Source organism: Stegastes partitus, unplaced genomic scaffold (genome assembly GCF_000690725.1).
Source record: "Stegastes partitus isolate 25-593 unplaced genomic scaffold, Stegastes_partitus-1.0.2 Scaffold3659, whole genome shotgun sequence".
In the NCBI taxonomy this organism is placed as follows: Eukaryota; Metazoa; Chordata; class Actinopteri; family Pomacentridae; genus Stegastes; species Stegastes partitus.
In genome coordinates this window covers 18,688-30,001 of record NW_007581390.1, presented here as the reverse complement: position 1 = coordinate 30,001, position 11,314 = coordinate 18,688, and the positions used below count along the sequence as shown (strand labels likewise).

The window sequence follows — 11,314 nt, the reverse complement described above, 5'->3', positions numbered from 1 at the left end:
GAGGCATGGGTATGAATAATTTTGGCCTCAACCGTGAAGGTTGATGCGGACGATTTCCTGGATCAACCTTCTTGAACCAATCACAATCCAGCATCACCCAGTGGGCGGGGCTTATACGCCGTAACGACACGGGTGCGTCGTCAAACAGGAACCGGCCGGTTTTATCTTATCAATGGGAGGCAGTCGGCCGGTTTTATTTCACGGTGCCGAGCTTTTCTGTCGACTCGGGCTCAGCTCTGTCTGTCCTCTGGTTGTTTCAGGCGGTAAGAAGGATTTTTTACTGACGCTTTACTCGGCTGCTGGTGTTTCTCGGCCCTGGACGGACAGAAAACTTGACTGCGGCAAAACAGCAAGGTGCGTCAGAGGAACACTTCAAACCTGCCTCGTTTATACAACTTTTTTTTTTCTTTTTTCTTTTTTCTTTTTTTAATATCACACCAGAGCCTCTCTACATAACTTTTTTCTTCCCTTCACTGTTTCCTTCATGTGTTTTTAATTTTTTTTTTTTATTAAAAAAAAAAAAATCAACAATTAAGCTAGCAGCTAATTACTGGCTTCAAACTTTTTTTTTCAACATTTATATCAATCGCCCCTCAATTTTTAAAGAGGCTATAAGCACAAAAACACAAGTATTTTTATGTTTCTATATAAATTAATACTTTTGGCAGCAAAAGTGTAGATCAAAATCAATTTTTATGTTTATTTTTGTGTAACACTACTTGTGCTGCAAAGACATAAAACAGGATAAAAACTTTTAAAATCAATTTGTTCACCAAATTAAATAACTATAGAGTACTTAAAACTAGACAAAACAACATGACAACTTGTAAAATTAGAATCCAAAATACAATAAATGTAGAATATTGAAATATTAAAACTACTAAGAGCCTCTGAAAACATTCAGATTTTTCTTAAAAGTGCATCTTTCATGAACTTCTAAAGTGAATGCAGAGAAGTTCTGAAATAACTCCAGGTCCTGACCCACGCATGGCTTTAAAAACAAATAAGAAAATCATTTTAATATCTGTCAGATAGGCAGTGCAGGGATGCTCGTATAGCACCAATGCACTCCAGTTTATTGGTACCAGTTAGGAGTTTAGCAACAGATGAGACAGAAAGGACAAATCAATACCAGAGTTACAGTAATCCAGCAATTAGGAGATAAACAGAGTGGTGGCTGTTGTTATGTCATTCAGAAAGAGGATGGATTTTAATCTGGAAATGGTCCACAGTTGATAGTGGCACCCTTTCCCCACACAGCTTATCTGTTTGGCAAATTTCACTGGTGAGTCAAAGACTCCTGCCATGAAGGTTTACTGTCAGTGCCAGAGTGGGTGGTAGACCCTGTTGGAGAAGCCAAATAGCCCAGTAGGTCAGCAAGAACACTCATATAATTACTGTGATCATCAACATTAGGATGTACATTTAAAAAAAAAGTTCCATGTGTGGATGAAGATAAATTGTTAATGTATTTACTTTGATGCACTTTTTTCTGGGGAGCGATAACAGACCTGTATGTAATTCAAAACTATTTTTACCCCGACTGTGCTGAATCCATCCCCTGCATTATACGTTCAACACACACACACGGTGCACTAGTTTAGTCACAGTCATGTGAGACACATGCAGCACAGCAGCATGCACCAGATCCATCCTAATGTGCAGCACGGCGATCTTCACTTAGTTAATGAGTAGCTGTGTGTTGGGTGGTCGCAATTAGGAAACACAGCGTCGGTCAGGTGATCTGTACGTTCAGTCTGCGGTGGGCCGTGCACATGCAAACCTCATCATCTGCGAGGAAAAATCAATAAGCAAAGACTATTCTATGTGACCTCAGGACTCACAGGCCAGTTTGTGACTTCTTGTTTTCCTCCACAGAGGGGGCGGCAGGAGCCTGAAGGATTCAGAAGCAGAGGAAAAGCAAAACCTAGTTATCATCCCGAAGAACAATGGAGCTGGTGAGTTTTACGGTCGTAACAGTTCAGTGCTACCTTGAGGTCAGGCCGTCCTGTCTGGCTGATTATATCACTCTGGAATACTGATTACTATTTTGTGACTGTAGTCCAGAGGCAGCTGCAGATTGAAGCAAAACAGAAGAAGTGCAGGATCATTAAGTTTCGGGAGCAAACTCTGCTGTTACATCACAAGTGAATGAGTCAAAGAGATTAAACATTGCAGACATTTACAGATTTTGACGGTCATGTTGTCTTGGCCTACAGAACTATAAAAAGTAAAGTGAAACTGTTAAGTGAATGTTTTCCTTATTGAGATAATGTGTTTGTATCCAAGTTGGAGCTCTTGTGTTTGATCTAAAAATTGTTTTATTGTGAGAAAAAACAACAAAATAATGTGTTAACATGCTGGAACAGCAGTAATCTAGGAATGATTGTACTTTGAGGACACTGAAACACGTCACAAATACGTCTAATGGCTTACCAACAGCTTTAAACCCTGGGTAGAGTAAAGTTTATAAGAACACAATAACCCTTAACAAAACATTTTAGAAAGAATTTAATTATGAAATGGCAACTACAGATTTTGTCTGCGTTGTCTCACCAATAAAGCTTCATTGTCTGATAAAGAGATGTTTGCATGCAACTCTAATGCAGTAAATCAGGTGGAATCTGGTTGTGTGACGTAAAATCACTGCTGCTGTAACGTGGTATTTATTACAGAAAGATGAGCACAGAGATCTCAGATGAGAACGTTGTAGAAATGTAACTGAACTCTACCATTGTCGTCCTCTCCTCAGACTCACCCGGCCATCAAAGCCTTCATGTGTGGCTCCTTCAGCGGGACCTGCTCCACGCTGCTGTTCCAGCCCCTCGACCTGATCAAGACCCGCCTGCAGACGCTGCAGAGCGGCATGCAGCCTGGGTGAGCTGAACACTTACACACAGTTATCAGTATTACTAGTTTGCATCATCACCTCCAAAAGCTGCTTCACTGACGGGAAAAGTTTTACCTGCACATGTGCAACACACGGATTCCACATGAAAGCACATTTACTACCCATCACCTGAATGTCGGCTCATCTGAACGCTCCTCTTTCAGTTCGGGCAGAGTGGGGATGGTGTCGGTGCTGCTCAGCGTAGTGCGGACAGAGAAGCTGCTGGGATTGTGGAAAGGGGTTTCACCGGTGAGAACATCTTCATATTCCTCGTAACCAAACGTTTTGTCTTTCACTTGTACATGAAAAGGGATGCAACTTTCTAAAATGCATCTTTAAAAAAACCTTCTCTCTCCTCCGTCTGCTCCTTTTAGTCCTTCGCTCGGACCATCCCAGGAGTCGGGATCTACTTCAGCACATACTACTCCATAAAGCAGCACTTCTTCCCGGACGGCAGCCCGGGCGCCGTGGAGGCCGTGATGCTGGGAGGAGGAGCCCGGATGGTGGCGGGAGTTGTGATGCTGCCGGTCACCGTCATCAAGACACGTTTTGAAGTGAGCAGTGTTCTGTTTTAGATGAGTCTGGATACAGTTCTTCTATCAGACTGTCGTGGTGTTTTATTTATTTATTTCCAAATTACTTCAGTCTTTCGTCATCACTGAGGCAATACAGTTAATTTTTAACAAAGCAAAATACGTCATGTCAGCAGTTTCACAGAATCATGCCCGTTACACTTTTCATTACGTCTCATGTGGAAATGCTCCATCACACACTTTAAATCTGACACACGGTGAATGTTGAGCTAAAGCTTGAACACAATTACACATGTTTTTCAAATCTTGTAGCCCTGTTCTTAACCAGAGGCGACTACAGAAGTAGCCCTGGCTCAGAAACACAGACTTAAACCAATCAGTCACTATTAAACTGCTGCTTATCGGGACACTGTGATCGTCTCATTACTGGTTGGAGCAAATTACCGACTAGAAAACAAACCCTGAAGCTTCTGTGTGCAGTTAAATGAAGTTCAGGAATAGACAAATTAGCTTATAGCAATAATTATTTCCTCTTTCTTCTTATAAATATACGTTTTACATGGTTGAAATACGTAGAATTAGATTTGGTTTAAAGTTCGGTATGATCGTGCTTTTGTAGTATTGTGTTTTTTTTATTTATTGATTTAAAAAATATCAGTATTGTTGATACGTCTAACTGTTTAAGTCAATAAAAACACTGATCTGTATTTGTAGAAACTTAAAGCTGTGCTAACTTTCACTGATACCCATTGAACGGATGTTTTGAAGACATCTGCACAAGCAAAATGCTGTTTAAAAAATAGATTTTGTGCTTTTTTAAAAAATATAAAATGTGTTTATAGTTTGTTTTTTATGTGACCCGGTGTTTTCTGTGCTGACCTGACCTCCATGTGTTTGTGCTCCAGTGTGGCCGCTACAGCTACGCCAGTGTAGTCGGGGCTCTGCGCAGCGTCTGTCAGACTGAAGGTCCAGCTGCTCTGTTCTCCGGCCTGATGGCGACGCTCCTCAGAGACGTTCCCTTCTCCGGGATCTATGTCATGTTCTACAGCCAGGCCAAGGCCTCGCTGCCCAAAGGTGAGTACAGACTCGGCGAGAGATGCATGAAGACTTTTTAAAAATTCTTCCTGACGTCGATTTAAACTGAATCCATTCTATCGACATTCCTTCCAGAGATCAGCTCCTCTCCTTCGGCCCCCCTGGCTAACTTCTCCTGTGGGATCCTGGCCGGTATTCTGGCCTCGCTCATCACTCAGCCGGCCGACGTGGTCAAAACACACGTCCAAGTGAAGCCACAGCTGAGGACAGCAGAGGCTGTCAGATACATCTACATGGTAACTTCCTCCTTTACTTTTTTGTTTTGGCAGGTCTGAACCGTTTCACGCTTTATGATCTTGTGTTTCCGTGTTTTCATTCATAAATCCTTTGATCAGACTGTTTGTATTTGCGCAACACTTGGCTGCGTGATACCTGTAGTGATTATATCTGACGCCTGTCCTTCCCTCTCTCAGGAACAAGGACTCCAAGGCTTCTTCAGAGGGGCAGTTCCTCGGTCTCTGAGGAGGACCCTGATGGCGTCCATGGCGTGGACGGTGTACGAGCAGATGATGGCACACATGGGACTGAAATCCTGAACGAACATTGTTGAGAAAGAAAGAAGAAATTAAGTCAGATTAAAGACTGCACCGGAAGGAACTGCTCCAGTGCTCATAAGAGTGCCGAAGACTTTAAATGTTTCACCAGAGACGCAGTCCGGTGAGCAAAGGACGCGCACACTAGTTGTCTAAATGCATTAGAAGAGAGACGTTCTGTATAAAATGTGTCTTTATAGCTGAAGTCTGGGGACAGATTTTCAGCCTGTGCCATGTACCAGGTATGCTCTGATGTTTTCTCTTGCACTACAAGCTCTACAAACATTTCTGCAAGTATTTGGAATTGAGATTTTTCCGGGTTTAGAAATGCCTCAGCGGGAATTCCAGTGCGTCTGCGTCCTGGCTTCTGGGAGTCACATTCGGTCAAACGACTGCAGTGACACAGTCCACGATTACTTAAGACAGCGTCCCAGATAAAGCTCAGATTTCTGTCATGCACTTTAATCTCAGCAGCCGTACATTAACGCCCTCAGTGCTGTAGATTATGAGTCTCTGTGCCTTGTAAATAACACATTTCTATTTATATTCTAAAAGATTATTATTTTTTAAGTAACATATGTGCTCTAAAATGCTGCCTTAAAATGTCCTGATTTCCTTTTTGTATTCCATGCAAGTGTATTTACAATTGTTGAAGTATTTGACCTTTTTAAACATGTTTAAAGAATTAAAACTGTGTTAAATGTGTGTGTGTGTGACATACATCTTGGTGTCAGTGTCGAGTGCACTTGAAGTAAATGATTCAACAGAAAGCGACGGCTTCACGTTGGTGCCTGGAGCGCTCTGGGTGGGAGTCGCCGTGACACAGCAGCACACTTAATAATCAGTTGTTATCTGTGTCCCACTTCTTTGAATCTTTTACATACAACAAATGAAATGTTTTTTCATTCCACAAATTACAGTCGCTGATCCGTGCGACTACGTGCAGTTTTATCACTCCTGATTACTTTGCTCTCATTAATCACAGAGGACAGATATATGCACAGGTCACAATAACAGGACAATAGCAGGACTTGCTGATTCAGCTATCAAACTATCGGAAGGTTGCAACGACATGTTGCGGAGCATGTTGTAAGGGAGTCAGAGAACATGAGGGCCAAAGACTTATCACAGAGATAAGCAGCGCGGTGGGAGGGGTGCCGTGGCATCAAATAGGAAATAAGGACAAGGAGTGTAAGACTTACGCTGAAGTGAGAAAGAGTCACTTATCTGCTGAAATAGAGCAGTGATGCATGAAAAACAAGCAGTGCTTGAATGAAACAAAGTGCTGCACTTAACTACAAATTCAAGCTACTTTTACTTGAGTCTTTTCTTTTCATGCTACTTTCTGCTTCTACTCATGTCAGAGGGAAATATTGCACATTTTTACTTCACCACATTTATTTAACAGCTTATCTAGTTTACTAATAAATATTTTTGCACACAAAACATGAAGAAGAAACCGACAGTTTGTACAAAGAATTACTCAATTAATGGATTACTGAGTTAACAGAAGAATCAGTCGATTAATAAAGAAAATAGTCAGCTGATTAATCCATAATGGAAATAATCAAATGTTGCAGTCTCATACAAAATAGTTCAAAACAGTAAAATCGTACTTTTATATGAATGCATGAGTAACAATAAAATAGTGATAGAACATATAGTCGTGTAGCTGAGAATCTACTTGTACTGCAGTACTTTTACAGTGCCATATTAGTACTTTTACTTGCTGATGTGAATGCTTCCTCCACCACTGAAGTGCAGCTACTCACAGAAAACATATGCTGGCAAAACTTTCTAATTTCGAGGAGCTCATTTCATTTTTCTTACATTTAGAATCCAAATTGTGGGTTCACATATGTAAACCTCCATATTAGGTAGAGAATACATTAAATACAGGCTTCATTAATGGCTTATCCGCATGTTTTAGAAAGTTTTGGATGAATAATCTTAAGTGTTTAAATCTTCATGGTGGGAGACTTCTTCCTCTATGCTCTCAGTGACCACTTTATTAGATACAGCTGTTAAATCTAATGCATATCCAAAGCTCCGCCATAATATTCTGATCCAGTGAAGCTTTTACATTTTCAGTTTTTGTTTTGACTTGGTAAAAAGTTAAAAAGGTGGCAGTTCTACTTTATGTTAATGAGTGAAGTCACAGGACTGCATCATGAGGGGGAACACATTTCCTACAACATCATGAAACAACTGAAAATGTATATAACAGCTTTGTGACAGTAGAATTTACAGCAGAGCTAGATTGCATTACGGTGCCACCATGTCTCATCCAAACTGGGAATTAATTGATTTCTTTTGAATGAATCTGTGTCATAATTATCTGAATTTACAGAATTATGTAACTTGTTTTTGCCCAAACAACAAGCTCCAAATAAGTGTTGGTAGACTTTGCGTTTACTTTTTGCACCCTACTTTTTCCCAGAAATCAATGTCAAAACATCTCTTCCCCTCTTGTGACACGTCCCCCATGTTTCTTTAGCCTTATTTGTAAGATGTGTCATGTCCTTGACGTTTATCCAAACACAGATTTCGAATCAACACATCACTGCCAATTAACCTACTTATTTGGTCCTGTGTCTGTTCGGTCTCCGCAGCTCTGCACCATAAAGGCTTAGCTTACTGTAACCCTGTCTGTACAGAATTACAATATTCTGTACAACTTTCTGAACATAAGACACGTATGATTGAAATAATTTCACAACTCACTGTATCATTGTGTACATATTGTGATGCCTTTTGCCTGGAACTCTTTATCTATTGCAAATATCGTTGCGACACAGGTCAGTCTTTCACCGAGAAGTCAGCGTCTCAGCATTGTCTTAATATGGTCTTTCCATCCCCATTGTCTTAATATGGGATATCGATCCGGCAGCGACAGAGCTGACCTGCGTTTACCCCTGTGAGAGCACCAGGAAATACAGCACCACCCAGCGGCCAATCACAAGCAGTACAGCCTGCTTTAATTCCGCCCCTTTTCACTGTAACCAGCCAATCACAGGCTTAGAGACTTCCTATAAATACTACGTCATTTCCTCCCAGCTCCCTCTTTTTCACCGTGTGGACAGACTTCCATACGGCGTTGTTTCGTGGTGAGTTTAAGCCGGCATTTTTCAGTTAAAATAAGCATAAAGCGAGGCTAAATACACAACGTAGTGTTAGACAAGCCAATAAGTACGCAGAAGGGCACTTAAAGTGCTGCTTTTGAAGCCTTTATCGTCTTAAATTTCCGAGATTTGATGATGCTAACGCCAGCAGCTAACTTGCTAGCCACGGACACGCGTTCGTCTCGCGGTGCCTCCGTCGCGCCGAACGCCGCATTCTGACTAATGTCACAATTTACCAGATTAAATACCGTTAAACTAGTACTAGACATGTCAAAATAAAGTGGAAAAAAGGTACATTTGACTTACAGTGTGGTTAAAATCTCTTAAAGGCCTTCTGTCACCCGGATGGAGTTTCGTTTTCCCGGCTGTCGTTACAGCAAAACGCCAAATCCTCACTGCCTGATGGGATTGTAGCTCACAGTGGTGCCTGCCCTCACAGATCAGAATATATTTATTTAGATTTTGGGGCAATCAATCGCCAAGAATATTTGAGTTAGATGCATGAGTGCGGCTGCCTTCATCGTTAAGTATGGTGGGATGCTGTAGGGCACACGTGGGTCACTTAAATCAATTTTCCTCACAGCATCATTAAGACACACCACAGTGAAGGACATATATGCAGGACTGAACAGTACATCAAATAATAGATACATAACACTGCATCAATCAACCAAAACAGTAGATCCAAGTCAAAAATTGTAATGAATGTAAAAGGGGTTTTACAAGTTTTCGCTGCAGTCTGCCTTCTGCATCACTTGGGTACCGTTTGGCCTGCATTTAGTTGGCTTATATAGTGCTGAAAGCAATACTGAAGTCAGATATAGAAAATTTAGTCAGTTTCACCAGGAGTGCTTGTCTGACCAACTGTTTGCATGTACATGTTGATGTTTGCAGTGCAGACATGCTCCCGATTGACTGAATTCTGTCTCGTCCTTTTCCAGTTTTCCCACTAACTCGTAACGCAGGGAAAGCGGTCACGATGTCCGGAGGTCTGGATGTCCTTCAAATGAAGGAGGAGGATGTGCTGAAGTTCCTGGCTGCAGGAACCCATCTGGGAGGTACCAACTTGGACTTCCAGATGGAGCAGTACGTCTACAAGAGAAAAAGCGACGGTGAGTTGTGGGATATTGTTGAGCCCGATGATGTATGAGTCCTTGTTCATGGTTCTCCTATGGTATGACTGAAACTGAAGTACAAATTTCTGACTGTTGGTTCTCCTTTGCTCCACAGGTGTGTACATCATTAACCTTAAGAAGACCTGGGAGAAGCTGCTGCTGGCAGCCAGGGCCATCGTTGCCATTGAGAACCCAGCTGATGTGTGCGTCATCTCTTCCAGGAACACTGGACAGGTAAAGAGCCTCTTTAAGCTGTGGTTTCTGTTTTTGCATTGGGCCGCAAGTCCATGAAGTGTAACATGCACACTGTTAAAGCCGGGCACCGACGTCGGTGTTCAGGTGTCGGAAGTGTGCGAGAGAAATTGGGCCGGGTTTTCGCTAACACCATGAGGACAGCTGTCCCATGACTGGGGTTTGATAGTGACCTGAGCCACAGTGCATTGTATTAAATAAAACTAGTCACAAGACTTTGACTGAGACCTTACGTATAACTTGGTGTTTTTATGTCCACTTCAGAGAGCAGTGCTGAAATTCGCCTCTGCCACCGGCGCCACCACCTTCCACGGTCGTTTCACCCCTGGTACATTCACCAATCAGATCCAGGCTGCTTTCAGGGAGCCCCGCCTCCTGATTGTGACTGACCCTCGTGCTGACCATCAGCCACTGACTGAGGCTTCCTACGTCAACATCCCCACCATTGCTCTGTGCAACACCGACTCCCCACTGAGATACGTGGACATCGCCATCCCCTGTAACAACAAGGTGAGACAAGCTGAATGTAAATATGGCTGAATTATGAGTCTTTGCTTCATGCACACTGTTAGAGCCCGGTGCTGTCCTGGCTGTGCAGTGCGGGGTGTAGGATGTGTGCTAAATAAAAATGCTTGATCTTTTACCTCCTTTCTCTGAACCACACAGGGGCTGGGGGTAGAGGTCTCGCCACAAAATGCAAACTGTTGTGTAGATATAGTAAATATTCTGAAACAGTTGGAACAGATGTGGATCCTAACGTTTATACATGACGACTTTGTGACTGTTTCAGGGTCACCACTCTGTGGGTCTGATGTGGTGGATGCTGGCCAGGGAGGTTCTCAGGATGAGGGGTACCATCTCCAGGGAGCACCCATGGGAGGTCATGCCAGATCTGTACTTCTACAGGGACCCTGAGGAGGTAAGAATATTGCAGTACTTTACTTTAAATGTACAGAGGGTTGAGGCGACTGTTTAAATGATGTATGATCGTTGTACATCCTGCTTACAAACTGTTTTTCTTTGCAGATCGAGAAGGAGGAACAGGCTGCAGCTGAGAAGGCTGTTGGAAAGGAGGAGTTCCAGGGTGAATGGAGCGCTCCTGCAGCTGAGTTTGCCCAGACTGAAGTGGCTGACTGGTCTGAGGGTGTTGCAGTTCCATCTGTGCCCATCCAGCAGTTCCCTGCAGGTAAGACTAGTGTCCACTGATGCAAACGTTTATTCAGTGTTAATAAGTTTTTAATGAAGTGTTTGCCACTGAACTGCTGTTTAACGTACTTTTATTTTTCTTGTTACAGCTGCTGCAACTGTTAAACCAGGTGAAGTATTTTCTGGTGAGTTTTTTTTGCCAAAAATCATTGTATGCATGTCTGACATGTGTACAGTGGTTTCAGCCACTGTCTGAGGCTCAATGTTGTGTCTTTGTCTTGTTTTTTCTTCCACAGCGGAGGACTGGAGCACTCAGCCCCCCACCGAGGACTGGTCCACTGCCCCCACTGCTCAGGCTTCTGACTGGGGTGGCACCACTTCCGACTGGTCTTAAATCAGTGACCATGGCAACAATAAAAGTTTTTTTTTTTCCACTTTGACATCGTGTTCATTCACTTCTGTGCTGAAGGTCACTGCTGTTCTTCTGTAGACCACAGCAGTCAGGCCAGTGTGCCTTTATGAAACACTCAATGAATATTATTTCTAAGAATACACCACTGTAATGGAAAACACTTTTATACCAGTATGGTTACTGGGCATTTTGTTAGAAATTGCTCCTTGGATTAAA

At 42.5% G+C, this 11,314-nt stretch overlaps 2 protein-coding genes across 3 annotated transcripts; both read left to right on the top strand.

Moving 5' to 3' along the window:
* The first annotated feature begins 239 nt into the window (after positions 1-239).
* On the top strand, positions 240-8,635 carry LOC103376080 (solute carrier family 25 member 38-A). The gene is made up of 9 exons (XM_008306439.1): positions 240-354; positions 1,879-1,958; positions 2,753-2,877; positions 3,055-3,139; positions 3,265-3,444; positions 4,329-4,497; positions 4,594-4,754; positions 4,932-5,063; positions 8,482-8,635. The coding sequence occupies exons 2-8, from the start codon at positions 1,950-1,952 to the stop codon at positions 5,052-5,054; spliced, it is 852 nt and encodes a 283-aa protein (XP_008304661.1). The 5' UTR covers positions 240-354; positions 1,879-1,949; the 3' UTR covers positions 5,055-5,063; positions 8,482-8,635.
* rpsa (ribosomal protein SA) lies at positions 8,071-11,126 on the top strand. Of its 2 annotated transcripts, none has more exons than XM_008306442.1 (8): positions 8,071-8,158; positions 9,115-9,285; positions 9,404-9,522; positions 9,805-10,050; positions 10,331-10,459; positions 10,567-10,726; positions 10,836-10,871; positions 10,983-11,126. In XM_008306442.1, the coding sequence occupies exons 2-8, from the start codon at positions 9,153-9,155 to the stop codon at positions 11,078-11,080; spliced, it is 921 nt and encodes a 306-aa protein (XP_008304664.1). In that variant the 5' UTR covers positions 8,071-8,158; positions 9,115-9,152; the 3' UTR covers positions 11,081-11,126. The 2 variants fall into 2 exon arrangements, with proteins under 2 accessions (XP_008304664.1, XP_008304662.1); XM_008306440.1 differs by having other exon boundaries at positions 8,091-8,158; positions 10,836-10,856.
* Positions 11,127-11,314: the final 188 nt, after the last annotated feature.

What these genes read in the sequence shown, in the direction of transcription:
- LOC103376080 (XM_008306439.1), top strand. An exon ending in CAGAGCGGCATGCAGCCTGG is followed by an intron (nt 2,878 to 3,054) that starts GTGAGCTGAACA and finishes CTCCTCTTTCAG; the next exon opens with TTCGGGCAGAGTGGGGATGG. An exon ending in TCATCAAGACACGTTTTGAA is followed by an intron (nt 3,445 to 4,328) that starts GTGAGCAGTGTT and finishes TTTGTGCTCCAG; the next exon opens with TGTGGCCGCTACAGCTACGC.
- rpsa (XM_008306442.1), top strand. Translation starts at nt 9,153, where the DNA reads ATGTCCGGAGGTCTGGATGTCCTTCAAATGAAGGAGGAGGATGTGCTG. An exon ending in CTACAAGAGAAAAAGCGACG is followed by an intron (nt 9,286 to 9,403) that starts GTGAGTTGTGGG and finishes TTTGCTCCACAG; the next exon opens with GTGTGTACATCATTAACCTT. An exon ending in CTTCCAGGAACACTGGACAG is followed by an intron (nt 9,523 to 9,804) that starts GTAAAGAGCCTC and finishes TGTCCACTTCAG; the next exon opens with AGAGCAGTGCTGAAATTCGC.